The sequence below is a fragment of the Pseudophryne corroboree genome, chromosome 2 (assembly GCF_028390025.1).
Source record: "Pseudophryne corroboree isolate aPseCor3 chromosome 2, aPseCor3.hap2, whole genome shotgun sequence".
Taxonomy (NCBI): Eukaryota; Metazoa; Chordata; class Amphibia; order Anura; family Myobatrachidae; genus Pseudophryne; species Pseudophryne corroboree.
In genome coordinates this window covers 113819374-113844796 of record NC_086445.1, presented here as the reverse complement: position 1 = coordinate 113844796, position 25423 = coordinate 113819374, and the positions used below count along the sequence as shown (strand labels likewise).

General features: G+C 48.4%; 1 protein-coding gene across 4 annotated transcripts in view; it reads right to left on the bottom strand.

Moving 5' to 3' along the window:
- The window catches only part of RNF17 (ring finger protein 17), a 1464292-nt gene that overhangs the window by 177822 nt on the left and 1261047 nt on the right, over positions 1-25423 (bottom strand). For all 4 annotated transcript variants that reach the window (XM_063951617.1, XM_063951615.1, XM_063951616.1 and 1 more), the window contains one exon: positions 6495-6661. In XM_063951617.1, the coding sequence (XP_063807687.1) occupies positions 6495-6661 (167 nt within the window). The remainder of the gene's footprint in view (positions 1-6494; positions 6662-25423) is intronic.

Sequence of the window (25423 nt, the reverse complement as noted above, 5' to 3'; positions counted from 1 at the left end):
GTGCACAGCCATTTTCAGATCTCTCCAGAGATGTTCAATCAGATTCAAGTCTGGGCTCTGGCTGGGCCACTCAAGGACAGTCAGAGTTGTCCTGAAGCCACTCCTTTGATATCTTGTCTGTATGCTTAGGGTCCTTGTCCTGCTGAAATATGAACAGTCGCCCCAGTCTGAGGTCAAAAGCACTCGGGAGCAGGTTTTCATCCAGGATGTCTCTGTACATTACTGCATTCATCTTTCCCTCTATCCCGTCTAGTCTTCCAGTTCCAGTTCTTGCCGCTGAAAAACATCCCAACAGCATGTTGGTGTCACCACCATGCTTCACTGTAGGGATGGTATTGGCCTGGTGATGAGCGGTGTCTGGTTATCTCCAAAAATGAGCTCAATGTTTGTCTTATCAGACCAGAGAATTTTGTTTCTCATGGTCAGAGTCCTTCAGGTGCATTTTGGCAAACTCCAGGCGGGCTGCCAAGTGCGTTTTTACTAAGGATTGGCTTCCATCTGGCCATTCTACCATACAGGCCTGATTGATGGATTGCAGCAAAGATGGTTGTCATTCTGAAAGGTACTTCTCTCTCCACAGAGGAATGCTGTAGCCCTGACAGAGTGACCATCGGGTTCTTGGTCATCTCCCCGACCAGGGCCCTTCTCCCCCGATCGCTCAGTTTAGACTGCTGGCCAGCTCTAGGAAGAGTCCTGGTGGTTCCGAACTTCTTCCATTTACAGATGATGGAGCCCACTGTGCTCATTGGGACCTTCAAAGCAGCAGATATTTTCTGTACCCTTCCCCAGATTTGTGCCTCAAGACTGTCTCGGAGGTCTATAGACCAGGGCTGGCCAAACCGATCCTCGAGATCTACCAACGGTTCATGTTTTCCAAGCCTCCTGGAGATCTGTAGAATTGTCAGTTAGGAATGAATGCAGCACATCTTTATTAGTAATGACTACACCTGTGCACCAGCTAGGTGGTCTGGAAAATGTGAACTGTTGGTAGCTCTCGAGGACTGGTTTGGCCAGCTCTGCTATAGACCATTCCTTTGCCTTCATGCTTGGTTTGTGCTCAGACATGCACTGTCAAGTGTGGGACCTTATATAGACAGGTGTGTGCTTTTCCAAATCATGTCCAATCAACTGAATTTACCACAGGTGGACTCCAAGTAAGCTGTAGGAACATCTCAAGGATGAGTAGTGGAAACAGGATGCACCTGAGCTCAATTTTGAGCTTCATGGCAAAGGCTGTGAATACTTATGTACATGTGACTTCTTAGTTTTTTAAGTTAATAAATTTGCACTTTTTTCACGTTGTCATTATGGGGTATTGTGTGTAGAATTTTGAGAGAAAAAAATAATTTATTCCATATTGGAATAAGGCTGAAACATAAAAAAAATAAGAATTTACTTACCGATAATTCTATTTCTCGTAGTCCGTAGTGGATGCTGGGAACTCCGTAAGGACCATGGGGAATAGCGGCTCCGCAGGAGACTGGGCACAAAAAAGTAAAAGCTTTAGACTAGCTGGTGTGCACTGGCTCCTCCCCCTATGACCCTCCTCCAAGCCTCAGTTAAGATACTGTGCCCGGACGAGCGTACATAATAAGGAAGGATCTTGAATCCCGGGTAAGACTCATACCAGCCACACCAATCACACCGTACAACTCGTGATCTGAACCCAGTTAACAGTATGATAACCGTAGGAGCCTCTGAAAAGATGGCTTCCAACAATAAACAACCCGATTTGTTTGTAACAATAACTATATACAAGTATTGCAGACAATCCGCACTTGGGATGGGCGCCCAGCATCCACTACGGACTACGAGAAATAGAATTATCGGTAAGTAAATTCTTATTTTCTCTGACGTCCTAGTGGATGCTGGGAACTCCGTAAGGACCATGGGGATTATACCAAAGCTCCCAAACGGGCGGGAGAGTGCGGATGACTCTGCAGCACCGAATGAGAGAACTCCAGGTCCTCCTCAGCCAGGGTATCAAATTTGTAGAATTTAGCAAACGTGTTTGCCCCTGACCAAGTAGCTGCTCGGCAAAGTTGTAAAGCCGAGACCCCTCGGGCAGCCGCCCAAGATGAGCCCACCTTCCTTGTGGAATGGGCTTTAACAGATTTTGGCTGTGGCAGGCCTGCCACAGAATGTGCAAGTTGAATTGTACTACAAATCCAACGAGCAATCGTCTGCTTAGAAGCAGGAGCACCCAGCTTGTTGGGTGCATACAGTATAAACAGCGAGTCAGATTTTCTGACTCCAGCCGTCCTGGAAACATATATTTTCAGGGCCCTGACTACGTCCAGCAACTTGGAGTCCTCCAAGTCCCTAGTAGCCACAGGTACCACAATAGGTTGATTCATGTGAAACGCTGAAACCACCTTAGGGAGAAATTGAGGACGAGTCCTCAATTCCGCCCTATCCGAATGAAATATCAGGTAAGGGCTTTTATAGGATAAAGCCGCCAATTCTGATACGCGCCTGGCTGAAGCCAGGGCCAACAGCATTACCACTTTCCATGTGAGATATTTCAAATCCACTGTGGCAAGTGGTTCAAACCAATGTGATTTTAGGAACCCTAAAACTACATTGAGATCCCAAAGTGCCACTGGAGGCACAAAAGGAGGCTGTATATGCAGTACCCCTTTGACAAACATCTGAACTTCAGGCACTGAAGCCAGTTCTTTCTGGAAGAAGATCGACAGGGCCGAAATTTGAACCTTAATGGATCCTAATTTTAGGCCCATAGACAATCCTGCTTGCAGGAAATGTAGGAAACGACCCAGTTGAAATTCCTCCGTAGGGGCCTTCTTGGCCTCACACCACGCAACATATTTTCGCCAAATGCGATGATAATGTTTTGCAGTTACATCCTTCCTGGCCTTGATCAGGGTAGGGATGACTTCATCTGGAATGCCTTTTTCCTTCAGGATCCGGCGTTCAACCGCCATGCCGTCAAACGCAGCCGCGGTAAGTCTTGGAACAGACAAGGTCCCTGCTGGAGCAGGTCCTTCCTTAGAGGTAGAGGCCACGGGTCCTCTGTGAGCATCTCTTGCAGCTCCGGGTACCAAGTTCTTCTTGGCCAATCCGGAGCCACGAGTATCGTTCTTACTCCTCTCCTTCTTATGATTCTCAGTACTTTTGGTATGAGAGGAAGAGGAGGGAACACATATACCGACTGGAAAACCCACGGAGTTACCAGAGCGTCCACCGCTATTGCCTGAGGGTCCCTTGACCTGGCGCAATATCTGTCCAGTTTCTTGTTGAGACGGGACGCCATCATGTCCACCTTTGGTTTTTCCCAGCGGTTTACAATCACTTGGAAGACTTCTGGATGAAGTCCCCACTCCCCCGGGTGGAGGTCGTGTCTGCTGAGGAAGTCTGCTTCCCAGTTGTCCACTCCCGGAATGAACACTGCTGACAGTGCTATCACATGTTTTTCCGCCCAGCGGAGAATCCTTGCAGCTTCTGCCATTGCCCTGATCATGTAACGTGTGGCCCTACTGGACATTACGTTTGTCTCGTCACTGTCGACACTGGATTCTCCGTGTCAGGGTCTGTGTCGACCATCTGAGGTAACGGGCGTTTTAGCGCCCCTGACGGTGTCTGAGACGCCTGAACAGGCACTAATTGATTTGTCGGCTGTCTTATGTCGTCAACAGTTTTTTGCAAAGTGCTGACATTGTCACGTAATTCTTTAATTACTACCATCCAGTCAGGTGTCGACTCCCTAGGGGGTGACATCACTAACACAGGCAATTGCTCTGCTTCCACATCATTTTCCTCCTCATACATGTCGACACAATCGTACCGACACCCAGCACACACACAGGGAATGCTCTGATAGACAGGACCTCACTAGCCCTTTGGGGAGACAGAGGGAGAGTTTGCCAGCACACACCAGAGCGCTATATATATACAGGGATAACCTTATATAAGTGTTATTCCCTTTATAGCTGCTGTATTATATATTAGCTGCCAATAGTGCCCCCCCTCTCTTGTTTTACCCTGTTTCTGTAGTGTAGTCTGCAGGGGAGAGTCAGGGAGCTGTCCTTCCAAGCGGAGCTGTGAAAGAAAATGGCGCTTGTGTGCGGAGGAGAAAGGCTCCGCCCCCTTCACGGCGGCCTTTTCTCCCGCTTTTTTCAGGAAACTGGCAGGGGATAAATGCATCCATATAGCCCAGGAGCTATATGTGATGCATTTTTTTTAGCCATATAAGGTTTTTATATCGTTTTTATTGCGTCTCAGGGCGCTCCCCCCCAGCGCCCTGCACCCTCAGTGACCGGAGTGTGAAGTGTGCTGAGAGCAATGGCGCACAGCTGCAGTGCTGTGCGCTACCTTATTTGAAGACAGGAACGTCTTCTGCCGCCGCTTTCTCCGGACCTCTTCGCTCTTCTGGCTCTGTAAGGGGGCCGGCGGTGCGGCTCCGGGACCCATCCAGGCTGAACCTGTGATCGTCCCTCTGGAGCTAATGTCCAGTAGCCAAGAAGCCCAATCCACTCTGCAGTCAGGTGAGTTCGCTTCTTCTCCCCTTAGTCCCACGATGCAGTGAGCCTGTTGCCAGCAGGACTCACTGAAAATAAAAAACCTATTTAAACTTTTACTTCTAAGCAGCTCAGGAGAGCCACCTAGCTTGCACCCTTCTCGTTCGGGCACAAAAATCTAACTGAGGCTTGGAGGAGGGTCATAGGGGGAGGAGCCAGTGCACACCAGCTAGTCTAAAGCTTTTACTTTTTTGTGCCCAGTCTCCTGCGGAGCCGCTATTCCCCATGGTCCTTACGGAGTTCCCAGCATCCACTAGGACGTCAGAGAAATGTGGAAAAAGTGAAGTGCTGTGAATACTTTCCGAGAGTATACTGTGCAAAAGTTTAGGCGGGTGTGGAAAAAATTTTGCACAGTAAGAATGCTTTAAAAAATAAAACAGAAATCTAAATCAAATCAATATTTGGCATGAACACCATTTGCCTTCAAAACATCATCAATTCTTCTAGGAGTTTTTGAAAGAACTCAGCAGGAAGGTTGTTCCAAACATCTTGGAGAACCACAGATCTTCTTTGGATGTAGGCTTGCTCAAATCCTTCTGTCTCTTCATGTTATCCCAGACAGAAAGAATGATGTTGTGATCAGGGCTCTGTGGGGGCCATATCATTACTTCTAGGACTCCTTGCACTTTTTTTTATGCTGAAGATAGTTCCTTATGACATTGTCTATATGTTTTGGGTTGTTGTCCTGCTACAGAATACATTGCCTCTTTGATGGTATCACATGATAGATAAGTACCTGCTTGTATTTCTCAGCACAAACAAACAGGAAACATTGAGGACTTTAGGCATAGTTGTCAGCCAAGGTAACATCATGCTTACTTCCCTTCAAAATCGGAATATGTCTAGATGTACCATCAGCTCAGAACTGGCAGAAACATGTGGGACCCAGGTACACCCATTTACTGTTTGGAGAAGTCTGTCCATGAGTGGTCTTCATGGATGAATTGCTGCCAAAAGGCCATACCTTCGACGTGGACACAAGGCCAAGTGACTCAACTATGCACAAAAAACATAGGAACTGGGGTGCAGAAAAATGGAAACAGGTGCTCTGGACTGAGGAGTCAAACTTTTAAATATCTGGCTGGAACAGAAGATTGATTGCCGAAGGGCTGGAGAGCGGTACAATGAGTGTCTGCAGGCAACAGAGAAGCATAGTGGAGTTTTTTTTTGTAAGTTTGGGGCTGCATTTCAGCAAATGGAGTTGCAGGTGATTTGGTCAGAATTAAAGGTGTCCTCAATGCTGAGAAATACAGGCAAGTACTTATTCCCCATGCAATACAATCAGGGAGCCGTCTGATTAGATCCACATTTATTGTGCAGCAGGACAACAACCCCAAACATACAGCCAATGTCAATAAGAACAATTCATCAGCGTAAAGAACAAGGAGTCCTGGGAGTGATGATATGGCCTCCACAGAGCCCTGATCTCAACATCAAGTCTGTATGTGATTACATGAAGAGACAGAGAGACTGAGAAAACCTACATTCACAGATCTGTGTTAGTTCTCCAAGATGTCTGGAACAACTTCCCTGCTGAGTTACTTCAAAAAAATGTGTGCAAGTGTACCTAGAATAATGAATGCTGTTTTGAAGGCAAAGGGTGGTCACACCAAATTATTGAAATGATTTAGATTCCTCTTCTGTTCATTCACTTAGCATTTTGTTCATTGATAAAAATAAACTAAAAAAAAACTTCCATTATTGAAAGCATTCTTACTTTCCAGCATTTGTTCCAAACCCTGCCTAAAACCTTTGCACAGTACTGTATACATACTTACATACATATATATATATACATGATATGTAGTAAACATTTGAGCAGCCAGTTTCCCTGTGCAGTAGAATAATTCATTTCAGAAATGGTCAAATGCAGAATTTTTTCCCCCCATCACACCCAGGAAACAAACCTTAACGTAAAAAATAATAATAAAAAACAACCATATCTTATTTCTTTACCTTCATCATATCACCTCCAAGAATTTCGAGGACCTTTCCTCTGTATGACATGGTATCTGATCCCTTAATGAGACAACCTTCACCTTTTTTCCAGCAGTATGGTTGCAATAACCCAAGACATTTGAAGGAATTTTGGATTTCAAGCATAAGCATGCCAAGCTCGTTTTCTTTATTAACACACACAAAAAAGAAAGCATAATACAAATTATGTTCAAAACACAAGTACAGATATTGTTATAGGTAAAGACAAAATCATCATCAAACTAAGAAACATTTGAAAAAGAGTTATGGTAAAACTTGCCTTGTTAACTCTTTCTTCAAGCTTCATATGATCCACAGGGACGATCTTGATGTTTGCTGGTGTAGACCAGGATCAGGCACCAAACAGTTAAGCTTTAAAGCTCCCAAGATGCACTAGTCCTTCTCCCACATACCACGCCACACAGCTCAGGCTCCTCAGTTTTCGTTAACAAGCCCAAAGCAGGAGCTGGATTGTAGAGAAGGAAGGACTGTACACACAGAAAACATACTCCATGGAATTCAGGGAAGCTAGGTGCGTCAGTATCGGTGCCCTGTGAATCCTATGGACTGCAGAGAAAAAAAAATAGGATTTTAATTACCTACGGTAAATCCTTTTCTCGTAGTCCGTAGAGGATGCTGGGGTCCACATTAGTACCATGGGGTATAGACGGGTCAACCAGGAACCATTGGCTTTTTAAGAGTATGAGAGTGTGGGCTGGCTCTTCCCTCTATGCCCCACATACCAGACTCAGTCTAGAAACTGTGCCCGAGGAGGCGGACAACTTCGAGAGAAGGATTGTACACAGATAGTGGCGAGATTCATACCAGCTCACACATACAAGGCAAACCAAGCTAACTAGCTTGAAACTCAGCAACCGCTGAAACATAACTTACCAAGTAACAATGCAGTACATAAGTAAAAACAAAGCTGTACTGAACCAGATAACCACTGCAGGAAAACGAAGCGCTGGGCGGGCGCCCAGTATCCTCTACGAACTATGAGAAAAGGATTTACCGGTAGGTAATTAAAATCCTATTTTCTCTTACGTCCTAGAGGATGCTGGGGTCCACATTAGTACCATGGGGATGTACCAAAGCTCCCAGAACGGGAGGGAGAGCGCTGAGGCTTCTGCAGAACTGATTGACCAAACTTTAGGTTCTTAGAGGCCAAAGTATTGAACTTGTAGAACTTAGCAAACGTGATCGACCCCGACCAAGTAGCCGCTCGGCAGAGTTGTAAAGCCGAGCCGTCCTGGAAGAACCCACCTTACGAGTAGAGTGGGCCTTAACAGACGTAGGACACGGCAAGCCTGCCGTAGAATACGCATGCTGGATAGTGAACCTGATCCAGCGAGAGATCGTCTGCTTAGAAGCAGGACACCCAATTTTCTTGGGATCACACAGGACAAACAGAGAGTCCGATTTTCTGTGACGAGCAGTCCTCCTCACATAGATTTTTAGAGCCCTTACAACATCTTAGGACTGATGAAATTGAGGAATGAGTCGCAACTGGCACCACAATAGGTTGGTTGATATGAAATGCCGACACAACCTTCGGAAGAAACTGCTGACGTGTCCAGAGCTCAGCTCTATCTTCATGGAAGATCAAGTATGGGCTTTTACATGACAAAGCCCCCAACTCTGACACACGTCTAGCAGAAGCTAAGGCCAACAAAGTGACAAGCCTTCCACGTGAGAAACTTGACCTCAACCTCCTGAAGAGGCTCAAACCAGTCCGACTGGAGGAACTGCAGCACCACGTGAAGATCCCACGGCGCTGTTGGCGGTACAAAGGGAGGTTGGATGTGCAGAACTCCCTTAAAAAAAAGTCTGAACCTTAGGGAGGGCAGCCAACTGTTTCTGGAAGAAAATGGATAGGGCCGAAATCTGGACCTTTACGGATCCCAACCTCAGGCCCATATCCACACCTGCTTGCAGAAAGAGGAGAAATCGTCCCAGTTGAAACTCCACCGTAGGAAACTTCTTGGACTCACACCAAGATACATAATTTTTCCAAATACGATGGTAAATGTTTAGACGTTACTCCTTTCCTAGCCTGTATCAGGGTAGGAATAACCTTGTTCGGAATGCCCTTCCGAGCTAGTATCTGGCGTTCAACCTCCATGCCATCAAACGTAGCCGTGGTAAGTCTTGATAGGCGAACGGCCACTGCTGCAGCAGGTCCTCCCGAAGAGGAACAGGCCTCAGCTCTTCTAGCAGTAGATCCAGAAGATCTGCATACCAAGACCTTCTTGGCCAGTCTGGAGCAATGAGGATCGCTTGAACCTTTGTTCTCCTTATGAGCTTTAGCACTCTTGGAATTAGTGGGAGTGGTGGAAACACACACGTACACAGACTGGAATACCCACAAAGTCACTAGGGTGTCCACCGCCACTGCTTGTGGGTCCCTTCTTGTTGAGACGAGAGGCCATCATGTCTATGTGGGGTACACCCCAAAGATCTCTTATCTCCTTGAATACCTCTGGATGGAGACCCCACTCCTTTGGATGGAGACTGTGTCTGCTGAGGAAGTCCATTCCCAGTTGTCTACTCCCGGAATGAAGATTGCGGACAGCGCCAACGCGTGTTTTTCTGCCCAGAGGATGATTCTGGTTACCTCTGACATTGCAGCTCTGCTCTTCGTTCCGCCCTGTCGGTTTATGTAAGCCACTGTCGTTACATTGTCCGACTGCACTTGAATGGCCCCATTCCTCAGAAGTTGGGGCGCTTGGAGAAGACCGTTGTAGACGGCTCTTAGTTCCAGAATGTTTATCGGTAGGCCGGCTTCCAGACTTGACCACCTTCCTTGGAAGGTTATCCCTTGAGTGACTGCACCCCATCCCCGGAGACTTGCATCCGTGGTTTGAAGGATCCAGTCCTGAATCTCGAACCTGCGGCCCTCCAGAAGGTGAGGTAATTGTAGCCACCAGAGGAGTGAAATCCTGGCCTTTGGTGACAGACGTATTCTCTGGTGCATGTGTAGATGAACTCCCGACCACTTGTCCAGGAGATCCAGTTTGAAGGTCCGAGCATGATACCTTCCGTACTGTAGAGCCTCGTAAGAGGCCACCATCTTCCCCAGAAGGCGAATGCACTGATGAATCGACACCCGGGCTTGCTTCAGGACATCCCGGAACATTGTTTGCATCTCCAACGTCTTTTCCTGCGAAAGAAACACCCTCTGCACTTCCGTGTCGAGGATCATTCCCAGAAAGGACAACCTCCTGTTTGGTTCCAAATGTGATTTTGGAAGATTCAGGATCCAACCGTGCTCCCTGAGTAAAAGGGTCGTGAGAACAATGGACTGTAACAGCTTCTCCTTGGATGACACCTTTATCAGCAGATCGTCCAGATATGGAGTTATGTTCACCCCCTGTATGCGGAGAACCATAATTTCCGTAATCACCTTGGTGAATACCCTCGGTGCTGTAGAGAGGCCGAATGGCAGGGCCTGGAATTGAAAATGACAGTCCAACAGTGCGAATCGGAGATAAGCCTGATGCGGCGGCCAAATCGGAATGTGGAGGTACGCATCCTTGATATCCAGGGATACCAGGAACTCCCCCTCCTCTAGACCTGATACCACCGCCCTTAGAACCTCCATTTTGAACTTGAACTCCCTCAGGAAGGGGTTTAGTGATTTTAAGTTCAGAATGGGCCTGACCGAACAATCCGGTTTCAGTACCACGAAAAGGTTTGAATACTGACCTTTGCTTTGCAGATGAGGTGGAAATGGTACAATGACCTGTGACTCAACCAACTTTTGGATGGCTTCCTGCAGGATAGCCCTGTCTGCCAGCAAAGCTGACAAGCCTGATTGGAAGAACCGGCGAGGAGGGAGATCTTGAAATTCCAGCCTGTACCCCAGGGACACAATATCTTGCACCCAGGGATCCAGGCCGGACAACACCCAGACCTGACTGAAATGCCTGAGTCTCGCCCCCACCGGCCCCACCTCCAGGCCACGCGGTCCACCGTCATGCTGAGGAAGTTGGCATACCTGAAGCGGGTTTCTATTCCTGGGTACCCGCCGCAGCAGGTTTCTTGGATTTTGGCCGACCTCCTCTAAAGAAGGTGTTGGACGGCTTGGCCTTTCTTGCTTTGGAAGTCCGAAAGGACTGAGATGCAGCTGAAGAAAAGGGTTTCTTCGTAGCAGGTGCAGCTGAGGGAAGAAAAGGAGACTTACCCGCTGTAGCCGTGGAAATCCATGCATCCAAAGAGAGCCTGACCTGTGTAGTGTCTCCAAACCTCTCCCGGATTCCACGTCGGCAGACCACTGGCGCAGCCAAAGTACCCTACGAGCTGAGACAGACATGGAAGATATTCCTGCAGCCATGGAACCCAGGCCTTTCATGGATTCCACCATAAATCCTGCAGAATCCTGAATGTTACGTAAAAACAATTCAACATCACTTTTATCCATTGTACCCAAATCCTCAAGTAACGTGCCTGACCACTTTACTATAGCTTTGAAAATCCATGCACATGCAATAGTAGGACGTAGTATCGCCCCTGAAGCTGTGTATATGGATTTGAGCATAGTGTCAATTTTGTGATCAGCCGGCTCTTTTAAGGCGGTAGATCCTGGAACAGGTAAAACAAGTTTTATGGTAAGAACTTACCTTTGTTAAAACTCTTTCTGCGAGGTACACTGGGCTCCACAAGGATAGACATTGGGGCATAGAGTAGGATCTTGATCCGAGGCACCAACAGGCTCAAAAGCTTTGACCTTCTTCCCAAGATGCATAACGCCGCCTCCTATATCACCCCGCCTCCGTGCACAGGAGCTCAGTTTTGTTAACCAGCCCAATGCAGTAGCAAGTAAAAGAGACGACAACTGCCAGTTGCCACATACACCACACTCTCCCGACAGGAGAAGTGTCAGCGGCTAATGCCATACCAACCCAAAGAAGCTAAGTGCGTCAGGGTGGGCGCCTTGTGGAGCCCAGTGTACCTCACAGAAAGCGTTTTAACAAAGGTAAGTTCTTACCATAAAACTCGTTTTCTGCTGCGGGGTACACTGGTCTCCACAAGGATAGACATTGGGGATGTCCTAAAGCAGTTCCTTATGGGAGGGGACGCACTGTAGCGGGCACAAGAACCCGGCGTCCAAAGGAAGCATCCTGGGAAGCGGCGGTATCGAAGGCATAGAACCTAATGAACGTGTTCACTGAGGACCACGTAGCCGCCTTGCACAATTGTTCAAGGGTCGCACCACGGTGGGCCGCCCAAGAAGGTACAACAGACCCGAGTAGAATGGGCCGTAACGTGAGCAGGAGCTGACAGACCAGCCCTCACATAAGCATGTGCAATCACCATTCTAATCCATCTGGCCAAAGTCTGCTTGTGAGCAGGCCAGCCCCGTTTGTGAAATCCAAACAGAATAAAGAGAGAATCAGATGTCCTAACAGAAGCAGTTCTCTTCACATAGATACCGAGAGCCCGTACCACATCCAAAGACCGCTCTTTGAGAGACAGATCAGGAGAAATAAGTGCCGGAACCACAATCTCCTGGGTAAGGTGGAACGAAGAAACCACCTTAGGTAAATAACCGGGACGAGTCCTAAGAACCGCCCGGTCACGGTGAAATATCAGAAATGGGGAACTACAAGACAAGGCACCCAAATCCGACACTCTTCTAGCTGAAGCAATAGCCAGCAGAAACACCACCTTAAGGGAAAGCCACTTAAGATCAGATGAACCAAGAGGTTCAAACGGAGACTCTTGTAACGCCTCCAAAACCACCTACAGGTCCCAAGGAGCCACAGGTGGGATATAGGGAGGTTGGATACGCAACACACCCTGAGTAAAGGTATGTACATCAGGTAAGGTCGCAATTATTCTCTGAAACCACATCGACAAGGCAGATATTTGAACCTTGAGGGAGGCCAGACGCAGGCCTAAGTCCAGGCCCTGCTGAAGAAAGGCCAACAACTTGGCTATACTAAACTTGGAAGCGTCATAATCATTAGATGCGCACAAAACAAAGTAAGAATGTCAGACCCTATAGTAAATCCGAGCAGAAGCCGGTTTCCGGGCCCGCAACATAGTTTGAATGACCGCCTCAGAAAACCCTTTAGCCCTCAAGACGGAAGCTTCAAGAGCCACGCCGTCAAAGACAGCCGGGCTAGGTCCTGGTAGACACAGGGGCCTTGAACAAGGAGGTCTGGGCATTGTGGAAGTAGAATTGGACGCTCCGACGATAGGCCCTGCAGGTCTGAACACCAGTGCCGTCTGGGCCACGCTGGAGCTATGAGAAGCAGAATTCCTCTTTCTTGTTTGAACTTCCGAATTACCCTGGGCAGGAGTGACACCGGAGGGAACACGTACGGCAGCCGAAACCTCCACGGCACCGCCAGCGCATCCACGAATGCTGCTTGAGGATCCCTTGTCCTTGTTCCGAAGACCGGAACCTTGTGATTGTGTCGAGACGCCATCAGATCTACGTCTGGAAGGCCCCACTTTTCCACTAGGAGTTGAAACACTTCTGGATGGAGGCCCCACTCGCCGGCATGTACGTCCTGACGGCCGAGAAAGTCCGCTTCCCAAATCAGGACTCCCGGAATTAATATTACCGATATGGCCGGTAGATGGCGTTCCGCCCAATGTAGAATCCGTGAGTCTTCCTTCATTGCCAAAAGGCTTCGAGTGCCGCCTTGATGATTTATGTAAGCCACTGTGGTGGCGTTGTCCGACTATACTTGAACAGGACGGTTCTGAATTAAATGCTGGGCCAGGGTCAACGCATTGAAGACCGCCCGCAATTCCAGAATGTTGATCGAGAGGAGAGATTCCTCTTTGGTCCACCGAGCCTGAAGGGAGTGTTGCTCCAGCACCGCTCCTCAACCTCTGAGACTGGCATCTGCCGTCAACAGGACCCAGTCGGAAATCCAGAAGGGACGGCCCCTGTACAAAAGTTGGTCCTGGAGCCACCAGTGCAGCGACAGACGGACCTCCAGAGTCAATGAGATCATGTGAGACCTGATCCGGTGGGGCAGGCCGTCCCACTTGGCTAGAATCAGCCTCTGGAGGGGGCGAGAATGAAATTGAGCATACTCCACCATGTCGAATGCGGAACAGCGGAGAATAGTACCCCCGGCCCCTCTGAGCAAGAGGCACCTGTACTACGACTCCTGTATCCAGGAGGGTCTGTACCACCGAATGTAGAGTGTTTGCCTTTGTCTGGTCCAACGGGACGTCTGTCAGGCAAAATCGATGAGGGGGGACGTTTTTTGAAGGCTATGGCGTAACCTCGAGTGACGACTTCCCGTACCCAGGCATCTGAAGTGGTCTTCAACCATTCCTGGGTATACCCTAGAAGCCGGCCCCCCATCCTGGGATCCCCCAGGGGGAGGCCCACCCCGTCATGCGGCAGGCTTATCCGTCTTGGACGCTGGCAGACGGGCATCCCTCGGCTTACCAGGTTTGGAAGTGCTGGTCTGCTTGTTGTATGCCTGACCTTTTGCTTTACCTGAAGGACGAAAGGAAGTACCTTTAGCCTTCGACACAGAAGGAGCGGTATTAAAGTATATCTTTGTGAAAATCCTATATCAATATAAAACCTGACGCACCAAGCCCCCTTAGGTTATAGAATATAGGGATAGCAAGTTGAGTGAAAGACACAAAATGGACACCACTCAGCTAGCTAATGCACACACAGATAGTCACAGTTTGTACAATGCAGAGGTTATTACTAACAATAATACTGCACTGGACTAGCTTATATATATAGCTATATAGTCAATAGATATAACACTGCACAGTAAGAACTGGATGTATGGGTAATTGTACTAGAAAACCCTGACTAAATGCACTCTTTCTTAACTAGCACTGTCTAAAAAGGCAGGTAGAATACTTAAGTGACATGTAAAGTCACAGCACTGACAACCAGGCGGCTTTGCACAGGAGGATTTGCCCAAGCAGTCCCATGAACAAGAAGCTGAGAGATAATGGTGCCCAGACACTGAGAGGGAGTGAGGGAGAGATATGCAGCTCCAGGGTGGGAACATTTGCGGGAAATGGCGCCCTGGGGCTGGGGGAGGGGCTCCAGGTCTAAGCCTTATCCCCTCTGCTGGCAAAACCACCGGGTACTGCGGGCTACTTGTAAAAAGATTTAGAGAGAAAACCTTTACTAGAGAAACTCTGAAGAGCTCCCCAAGCTGTGGCCGGCTCCACCTGGCACATTTTCTAAACTGAGTCTGGTAGGAGGGGCATAGACGGAAGAGCCAGCTCACACTCTCAAACTTTTAAAGTGCCAATGGCTCCTGGTGGACCCATCTATACCCCATGGTACTAATGTGGACCCCAGCATCCTCTAGGACGTAAGAGAAATTAACATAGGAAAGGTTTACCATAACTCTTATTTACTTCTGCAGGGTCCATAGGCATCCACAGGGATGACCTTAAGGATGTCCCAGTGTAGTTGAACTAGGGAGGGGATGCTCCTAAGCTGAGAGGAGAACGTTGCACCCAAATGGAGCATCTTGAGAGGCAAACGTATAAAACGCATAGAACCTAGGAATCATGTGGACAGAAGACCACATGGCTGCCTTCCATAGTTGTTCAGCAGACGCGTCACAACTAGGGAGGGCAATACCGGGATTTAGGCCAAAAATCGTCCGGGATTCAGTTCCGGGATTGGAAGCTCAAATCCCGGGGATTGAGGGATCATGCGGCCCTTTGTCAGGACGCTCAGACGCTGCCCGGCACACTCCTCCCGGCGCAGTGTGACGCGGTCACACTATGCAGTCAGCCATCCGCTGTCACTCGCCGCCGAGCCCAAATGATGTTTCCCACCCTTGCCGTAGGGTGAGTTACGTGTGCAGGGCGGGAGGGGCATGACTGTGCGGACACCTACGGAAAAGCCAATCCCGATACCCGGGATTGAAAAAATGGCCCGGGATTGGCCACCCTAGCCACAACGGGCTGCCCATAACAGAGCGAGTAGAAACTGTATCCAGCATTAGGAGATCAGTCTGTGTGTAAGCCTGTGAGATTGTCATGCAAAGTCATATGGCCAGTCGCTGTTAGATGGCCTGCCCCGCTCAGGAATAAATAGGAAATGAAGAGGGAATCTTTTCTCCTGATGGAACTAGTACTGTCCACATAGATTCGAAGAGCATGGACCACATCCAAGGAGGCCTCCTCACCGAGAGGTCTGGTGATTGGAATTTATTCGCTCAGATGGAAGCAGGATACCACCTTTGGGAGGTAACAGAGTTTGGTCTGCAGGACTGCTCTGTCAAGATGAAAGATCAAAAATGTTGTCAGGAAAGCGCTCCCAAGTCTGACACAGAAGAAAAAAAATAAGACTTTGCCATTAACCATTTGAGGTCAGAGTCCAGTGGATCAAATGTTGACTGCTGTAATGCATGGAGAACAAGAGACAAATCCCAGAGTACCACCGGAGGGACAAGGGGAAATTGTATAAACAGTATCCCTTGTAAGAAGGTACGCACCTCCGGCAACAGAGCAATCCATTTCTGGATGCCTGTACTTCGAGAGGCAAGGTAGAGGCAGCGATCCAAACCCGCCTGGAGAAAGGCAAGGATTCTGTAAATCCGAAAAACCATAGGATCATAAAGTCGTTGAGCACACCACTGGAAGCATGCCATACTCTGTAATAGATATGGGCTAAAGAAGTCTTCTGTGCCAGAAGCATTGTCTGAACAACAGAACAGGATAACCCTTTCGACCTTAAGAGGGATGACTCAAAAGCCATGCCGTCAAAGGCTAGCTAGGTCTGGGCACAGACAGGGACCTTGAGACAAGGTCTGGTAGTAGAGGAAGTGTAAAGGGAACGTCTATGGATATACTGTGGAGATCCATGAACCAATGGTGACTGGGCCAGGTCGGAGCTATCAACATCACAGTGCTGATTTTTGCTTGAATTTGCGAAAGCACCCTGGGAGGAGGGAGACTGGAGGGAAAAGGTATGCCAGATGGAAAGGCCATTTGACTGCCAATGTGCCCACAAAGGCAGCGTCTGGATCCCTTGTCCTGGACCCATATACTGGCAGCTTGTAGTTGTGTCTGACGGCCATGAGGTCCACTTTCGGAAGACTCCATTTGTTCACTAGAAGCTGAAAGACTTGTGGATGTAGAGACCACTCTTCGGCATTCAAATCCTGGAGACTGAGGAAGTCTACCTCACAACTGAGGGTTCCCAGTATGAAGACCATGGAGATGGCTGGGAAATTATGTTCTGCCCAGGTGAGAATCTGTGCCACTTCGGTCATAGGCGAGACACTGCGAGTGCCTCCTTGGTGATTGAGATAGGCCACTGCTGTGGCATTGTCTGACTGGACTTTGACAAGACAACTGTGAAGAATGTCCGGAACTAGAGTGAGGGCCCTGTAGAAGTTGAAGTTCCAGAACGTTGATTGGTAGGCTTCTTTAGTCAGGGGTCGATCAGCCTTGAAAGGTGTGTCTTCCGATGACTGCCCCTCACTCACGGAGGGTGGCATATGTGGTGAGAAGGATCCAATCCGGAATCCAGAATGGATGACCCTTGTCCAGGTGGGAGGTTTGCAATCACCACGAGAGGGACATCCAAACATCTGGAGAGAGGATCATTGTCTGGGATTTTATCTGCCTGGGTTGGCCATTCCACCAGCATAGGATCAGGTGCTGTAGAGGCTTGGAGTGGAACAGAGAGTATTCCACCATGTCGAAGGGGGATACTATTGAGCCCAGGGTCTGCACTGCCTGAGTGAACCCTTAAGCAGAGGTCTACACTGCCTGCGTGAACCCTTAAGCAGTAGATGCATACAAACAAGTTATAGTCCACCTCCTATGAAGCAGGATGATAGCTAAAAAAACACACTAAAGAAGAAAAACCATCCACACATTGGCATATCTAGAATGGGTGCTGGGTGTGCAGTGCACACAGGCGCCTGCCTGGTTCTGGGAGGCTCACACTGCATTATAATTCTAATCATCGCTATGGACTCCTGCAGCAGCGCTGTAATCACTTCGATAATGGTGCAGCAGCCATTTTTGAAGAGATATGCTCATGTGCAGTAGAGAAGTCACAGAGAGATGGGAGCCTGCACACGGAAACCCCTCGTCTTATTAAAAAGCCATGGAATCCAGGGGCTCAGCTGTTACTGTAAGTACTACTTGCTATGGCATAAGTATTTGAGGTTCTTACATTTGGAAACCCAAAAGGCTTATGTCTTAAAATGCAAGAAACACTTTTTTTGCCTTTTTCTCACATACTACAAGTTTTTCTGTTTTTTTTTTAAATTTATGGCAGTCTACTATTAGACAAAAAACTCCAAGTGATTAAAAGTAGGGAACGGAGAGAGTTAGCACTTAATGGGTGAAGGACTGGGCATACTCTAGGATACAGCATGGTCTGAGAGGTACCTTCAAAAATGTTCTGTTTAAAAGAGATGCAAACAAAAAAAACCTGTTATTTTCCTTTTCAGGGTCCACAGATATCCACGGGGAAATCCTTGTGGATGTCACAAACCAGTTGAAATAAGGAGGGAGCGAAGGACATTGCGGCAAAAGGATGCATTCTGAGAGTCAAAGGCACAGAATTGAAGAAACGCGTGGATAGACCACATAGCAGCCTTGCATAATTGGTCAACAGAGGAGCCATGAGGGGCTGCCCATGAAGGTCCCATAGACCAAGTAGAGTGAGCAGAGACTGTAATCGGCACTGGAAGATCATATTGCATATACACATGGAGCCATGGTAATCATGGCTCAAACTCCGCCGCAGTGTGCCCGCCCATCGCAGCGTTTGGGACACACATGCGTGTGAGACGCGCATGTGTCCCATTCACTGCAATGGGAGCGTCTCTGTGCACTCTTGTAGCGTAGCAAGCGCCGAATCGGTTAGCCACTCCGGGAGTGCACGTTTGTGATGGAGCCGCATTAGATGAGCGCGGCTCCATCTGTAAGCCTGTGAGATGGCCAAGTGGAGCCAGCGAGCCAAAGCCTGTTTATTAGCAGTCCATCCATGCTTATGAAAGCCATAAAGAACAAATAGGGAATAAGTTTTCCGAATGGAACTGGTACATTCCACGTAAATCTGCAGAGCAAGGACCACATCCAAGGAAGCCTCCTTTCTACATAGGCCAGGCGTAAGGAAGACCAGAACAATATCCTCTTTGGTATGAAACTTGGATACGTTGGGGGGGAGGGGGGTGTAACCGTTTTGTCTAGTGGAAAGCCCCGTCATGATGAAAAATAAAAAAGGGGGAGTGGCATAAGAGAGCTCCCAAGTTGGAGACGCTGCGTGCTGTAGCAACTGACAGGAGAAAGAAAGTCTTGGAGATAACCATTTGATGTCCACTGAGTCCAATGGTTCGAAGGTAGACTAAGCCCGGAGATCTAAGGTCAAATCCCAAGGAACCACTGAAGGAACAAAGGGAGGATGAATTTGGAGTACCCCTGAAGGAATGTACGGACATTCGGCAAAGGGGCAAGACTCCTCTGGAACCAGACAGAGCAGAGATCTTATCCTTTGAAAAGCAAGGTGGAAGCCAATGTCGAGGTCAACATGTAGAAATGTCACAAGTTAAGAAATCCCAAACACCAGAGGATCATAGCGTCGATGAGTGCACCACTGGAAATAAGAGTGGCAGATATGGTAATAAATATGAGCAAGTTTCCGTGCCCTGGGCATAGGGGGTAATTCAGACCTGATCGTAGCAGCAAACTTGTTAGCAGTTGGGCAAAACCATGTGCACTGCAGGTGTGGCAGATATAACATGTGCAGAGACAGTTAGATTTGGGTGGGTTATATTGTTTCTGTGCAGGGTAAATACTGGCTGCTTTATTTTTACACTGCAATTTAGATTTCAGTTTGAACACACCCCACCCAAATCTAACTTTCTCTGCACGTTATATCTGCCCACCTGCAGTGCACATGGTTTTGCCCAACTGCTAACAAATTTGCTGCTACGATCAGGTCTGAAGTACTCTCATAGTCTGAATAACCAAACTGGAAATTTGTTTAGGATGTATGACTCAAGAGCCACGCAGTCAAAGACAGGCGAGCTAGGTCCGGGTGTAGACAGGGATCTTGTGGCAAAAGGTCTGGACGAATAGGTAGTAGAAACGGCACTTTATAGAGAGACACCGGAGATCAGAGAACCAATGGCGTCTGGGCCATGCTGGAGCCACTAAGATGATCATGCCGCCTTCCTCTTAGAATTTGCGTCACACTCTGCGAATGAGAGATACCAGAGGAAAGACATAGGCCATACAGAAGGACCAGGGGAATGTTAGAAGGTTGTGTGTGGATCCCTTGTTCTGGACCCATACACAGGTACTTTGTGGTTGTGTCTGGAGGCCATAAGGTCCACTTCTGGTAGATTCCATTTTTCTACCAGAAACTGAAATACTTCTGGGTGTAAAGACCACTCTCCGGCATGCACATTTTAGCGACTGAGGAAGTCTGCTTCCCAGTTGAGGAACCCTGGAATAAAGACCACGGAGATGGCATTCCACCAGACGCGAGTCCAAGTCACATCTGCCATTGCGGAGGTGCCTTCCTGACGGTTGAGATATGCCATTGCTGTGGCGTCATCTGACTGAATTTGAACGGGAGATCTGTGAAGAAAGACCTAAGCCAGAGTAAGGACTCTGTAAATCGCCCAAAGTTACAGGACATTGATTGGAAGGTCCCTCTCTACAAGGGACCAATGGCCTTGAAATGAGTGACTGACCGTGACAGTTCCCCCCCCCCCGGAGGCTGGCGTACGTGGTCAGAAGTACCAAGTGGGTAATCTAGAACAGACGACCTGTGCCCACGTTGTAGGATTGCAGCCACCCTCAGAGGACCATTGTCTGGGATTGATCCGAGTGGGATGTCCATTCCACTTGGCGAGTATCATGCGTTTTAGAGGCCTGGAGTGGAACTTGGCATATTCCACCATGCCGAAGATTGATACCATGGAGTGCAGGGTCTGCACTGCTGAGTGTATAGAGACTTTACGACTGCGGAGTAAGTTGTGTATGCATAGGTGCAGTGCCGCTATCTTGTCCGCAGGAAGGAAGGAAGAAAGATGAGTTGCACTTGAGCATCCACCAGAGTCCCGAGGTGTATCCACTGAGACAGGATGAGCAAGGACTTGTCCCAGTTGATCAGCAAAACGTGACTCTGAAGCAAAGTCATGGGTACCTGGACATGATGGCTGAGGACCTCTGGAGAATGTGCAAGAAGGAGGTGGTCGCCCAGGTAAGGGAGTATCCAGATTCCCTACAGACGAATGTGAGCAGCCATCACTGCCATGAGTTTGGTGAAAACCTTGGGGCTGTGGAAAGGCCGGCCCTGACACTAGAAATGCTGACGGAAAACAGCAAACCGTAGGTACTATTGATGAGAGGGCGATATAAGGACATATAGGTAAGTGTCCTGTATATCCAATTACACCATAAAGTCCACAGGCCGCATAGTCAGGACAATGGAACGTAGGGTTTCATATGAAACCTGGGAACTTTGAGATATTTGTTCAGTAATTTGAGATGGAGTATGGGCCGATGAGACCCATTGGGTTTCTGAACCAAATAAGTGAATAGAAACCCTGGCCCTGTTGAGACATAGGGACAGGAATGATCCCGCCTGACTGCAGTAGGAAGTGAAAAATCATCTTTAGCTCCTTCGCTTTGCTGGGGTCTGCTGGTGGACTGGTAGGCAATTTTAGTCTGGGGGGACGCTACGGCCTGCTTAGTTCCCTTGCCTTTGTTAGACTGCAAGGATAAAGTACACACAATATGGCAATGTGCAGCGTGTAACTTGAGTAGAGTATGTGACAATAGCCACAAATACAGTACAATACATTGTAATGTGGGTAACAGAAAACCCTGTACACACCAGTATCTTAGGGTCACTTCAGAAAGAGAGCAAAAAAGAGAAAACTATATAAAAGTACAGCCAGGAAAAACAGACAGCAGAGCTACCATAAGTCGTATACAATGCAGAAAATACAATTTAACTGCAGTGGGCACTAAATTCAACTACACAGCTATGGAAGCTGGTAGTAATTAGCGCTGTGTACAACCTGACTTCAGGGAGAGGTATACAGCGAGACTGGACCTAGCATTTCCGGAGACCTGCAGAGCTGTTAATATCGCTACCCAGCGTCTCTGTGAGGGAAAAGGGTGGAGGAGCAGCAGCCTAGGGTGGGAAGACCGAAGTGGAACAGTGCCCTGGGCTGAGGGAGAGGCTTTTGGGGAAGTGCTGACTTCTCCTGGCTGACATTAACCACCGCTTCCCTGGCCATTTGTAAAGAGTCCCCAGTGCCAGTAACGTGTGCCCTGGTGGTCTAGTGTAGTCCAAATACCGGGGTGTGGGTACACATCAGCACCTCCGGTCCATCTCCTGTAACCGGAGGTAAGGACTGCATTAACTGCGGGTCCTGTAAGCTGGTACCCGCCTTACCTGTACCCCAATGTCCGGTTGCTGCCCTTTGGGCCCCTTGCTAGTGAAGGCTTCAGGAACCTGACAAAAGATCCTCGCCATGTCTGGAGTCACGTCTCCGGTGTTGGAGCATCTGCTCAAATAGAAAGAAGAAAAATTGTAAAAGTCAGATAAAGTAAAAGTTTCTGCAGCCCCATTGTTATCCGGTGACCAGCTCCTGCTGGCACCAAACAAAAACCGAAGCGACTGAGCTGTGGGCGTTGTATGAGGGTCCAATGCATCCTGGCAGCTTGTGAAAAGTTTCACTGTTCAGTGCCTGTCCTGGTCTCCACCAGCACACCCCAAGGTTTTCCCTGTGGATACCTACGGACCCTGAAGAAAAAAAATAAATAGGATTTTAATACCTACCGGTAAATCCTTTTCTCCTAGTCCGTAGAGGATGCTGGGGACTCCAAAAGGACCATGGGGTATAGACGGGATCCGCAGGAGACATGGGCACTTTAAGACTTTAAATGGGTGTGAACTGGCTCCTCCCTCTATGCCCCTCCTCCAGACCTCAGTTATAGGAACTGTGCCCAGGGAGACGGACATTTCGAGGAAAAGGATTTTTGTTAACCAAGGGTGAGACACATACCAGCTCACACCACAACACACTGTACAACATGGCATTTAACTAAACCAGTTAAAAGCATGAACCAAAAAAATCAGCAACAGGCTGATTGAAACCAAAACAATCCCTTGGCGTAACAAAAGCAATAACTAGGAATAAGTACTGCAGATAGAGTCCGCACTGGGATGGGTGCCCAGCATCCTCTACGGACTAAGAAAAAAGTATTTACCGGTAGGTATTAAAATAATATTTTCTCCTTCGTCCTAGAGGATGCTGGGGACTCCAAAAGGACCATGGGGTCTATACCAAAGCTCCAGACCGGGCGGGAGAGTGCAGATGACTCTGCAGCACCGATTGAGCAAACACGAGGTCCTCATCAGCCAGGGTATCAAACTTGTAGAATTTAGCAAAGTGTTTGAACCCGACCAAGTAGCTGCTTGGCAAAGTTGCAGCACCGAGACTTCCCGGGCAGCCGCCCAAGATGAGCCCACCTTCCTGGTAGAATGGGCCTTCACTGATTTCGGTAACTGCAATCCAGCCGTAGAATGAGCATGTCGAATCACACTACAGATCCAGCGTGCAATAGTCTGCTTAGAAGCAGGAGCCCCAATCTTGTTGGAAGCGTACAGGACAAACAGAGCCTCTGTTTTCCTAAAACGAGCCGTTCTGGAAACATAAGTTTTCAAAGCTCTGACCACATCGAGAGACTTTGAATCAGCTAAGGCTTCAGTAGCCACAGGTACCACAATAGGTTGGTTCATGTGAAACGACGAAACCACCTTTGATAAAAATTGTTGACGAGTTCTCAACTCTGCTCTATCCTCGTGGAAAATCAAATAGGGGCTTTTGTTAGACAAAGCCGCCAATTCCGACACCCGCCTAGCGGACGCCAAGGTCAATAGCATGACCACTTTCCAAGTGAGAAATTTCAACTCAACCGTTTGTAAAGGTTCAAACCAATGTGACCTAAGGAACAGTAACACCACGTCAAGGTCCCATGGTGCCACTGGGGGCACAAATGGAGGTTGGATGTGCATCACGCCTTTCACAAAAGTCTGTACTTCTGGAAGTGAGGCCAATTCCCTTTGAAAGAAAATTGATAAAGCCGAAATCTGCACTTTAATGGAGCCTAACTTCAGTCCCGCATCCACACCTGCTTGTAAGAAATGGAGAAACCGACACAGCTGAAATTCTTCCGTAGGAGCCTTCTTGGATTCACATATTTTCTCCAAATACGGTGGTAATGCTTCGCCGTTACCTCCTTCCCAGCTTTCAGCAGAGTGGGGATGACCTCACCGGGAATACCCTTTCGTGCTAGGATTTTGTGTTCAACCGCCACGCCGTCAAACGCAACCGCGGTAAGTCTTGGAACACGCACGGCCCTTGCTGTAACAGATCCTCTCTTAGAGGAAGAGGCCAGGGATCTTCTATGAGTAGTTCCTGAAGATCCGGATACCAGGCCCTCCGTTGACAATCTGGAACAACGAGTATCACCTGAACCCTTGTTCTTCTTATGATCCGTATCACCTTTGGGATGAATGGAAGTGGAGGGAACACACAGACCGACTGATACACCCACGGTGTCACGAGGGCGTCCACTGCTACTGCTTGAGGGTCCCTCAACCTGGAATAGTATGTCTGAAGTTTCTTGTTGAGGCGAGACGCCATCATGTCTATTTGAGGAATTCTCCAACGACTTGTCACTTCTGCAAAGACCTCTTGATGAAGACCCCACACTCTCCTGGATGGAGATCGTGTCTGCTGAGGAAGTCTGCTTCCCAGTTGTCCACGCCTGGAATGAAGACTGCCGACAGAGTGTTTGCCTGTTTTTCTGCCCAGCGAAGAACTTTTGTGGTCTTCACCATTGCTGCTCTGCTCCTTGTTCCGCCCTGGCGGTTTATGTGCGCCACTGCTGTTATGTTGTCCGACTAAATCAGGACGGGCAGGCCGCGAAGAAGATGTTCTGCTTGCAGAAGGCCGTTGTAGATGGCCCTTAGTTCCAGAATGTTTATGTGCAGACAAGCCTCCTGGCTTGACCATTTCCCCTGGAAATTTTTTCCCTGTGTGACTGCTCCCCAACCTCGGAGACTTGCATCAGTGGTCACTAGGACCCAATCTTGGATCCCGAACCTGCGTCCCTCTAGAAGGTGACAACTTTGGAGCCACCACAGGAGAGAAATCCTGGTCTTGGGAGACAGGCTTATCTTCCGATGCATGTGTAGGTGAGACCCGGACCACTTGTCCAACAGGTCCCACTGAAAAACTCTGGCATGGAACCTGCCAAACGGGATGGCCTCGTAGGCCACCACCATCTTCCCCAGCACCCGAGTACATTGATGAATCGACACCCTTGGCGGTTTCAGAATCCCTTTGACCATGTTCTGTATTTCCAGAGCTTTTTCCATCGGGAGAAAAATTCTCTGCAGTTCCGTGTCCAGAATCATGCCCAAGAACGACAGCCGTGTTGTCGGAATCAACTGTGACTTTGGAAAATTTAGGAGCCAACCATGTTGCTGCAGAACTGTCAGGGAGAGCGCAACGTTTTATAGTAACTGCTCCTTTGATCTCGCCTTTATAAGGAGATCGTCCAAGTATGGGATAATTGTGACACCCTGCTTGCGCAGGAGCACCATAATTTCTGCCATTACTTTGGTGAAAATCCTCGGGGCCGTGGAAAGACCAAACGGCAACGTCTGAAATTGGTAATGAGAATCCTGAACCGCAAAGCTCAGGTAAGCCTGATGTGGAGGATATATGGGGACATGTAGGTAAGCATCCTTTATGTCGACTGACACCATAAAATCCCCCCCTTCCAGACTGGAAATCACTGCTCGGAGAGATTACATCTTGAATTTGAATCTTTTCAAATATACTGTAGATTGAGGGATTTTAAATTCAGAATCGGTCTGACCGAGCCAT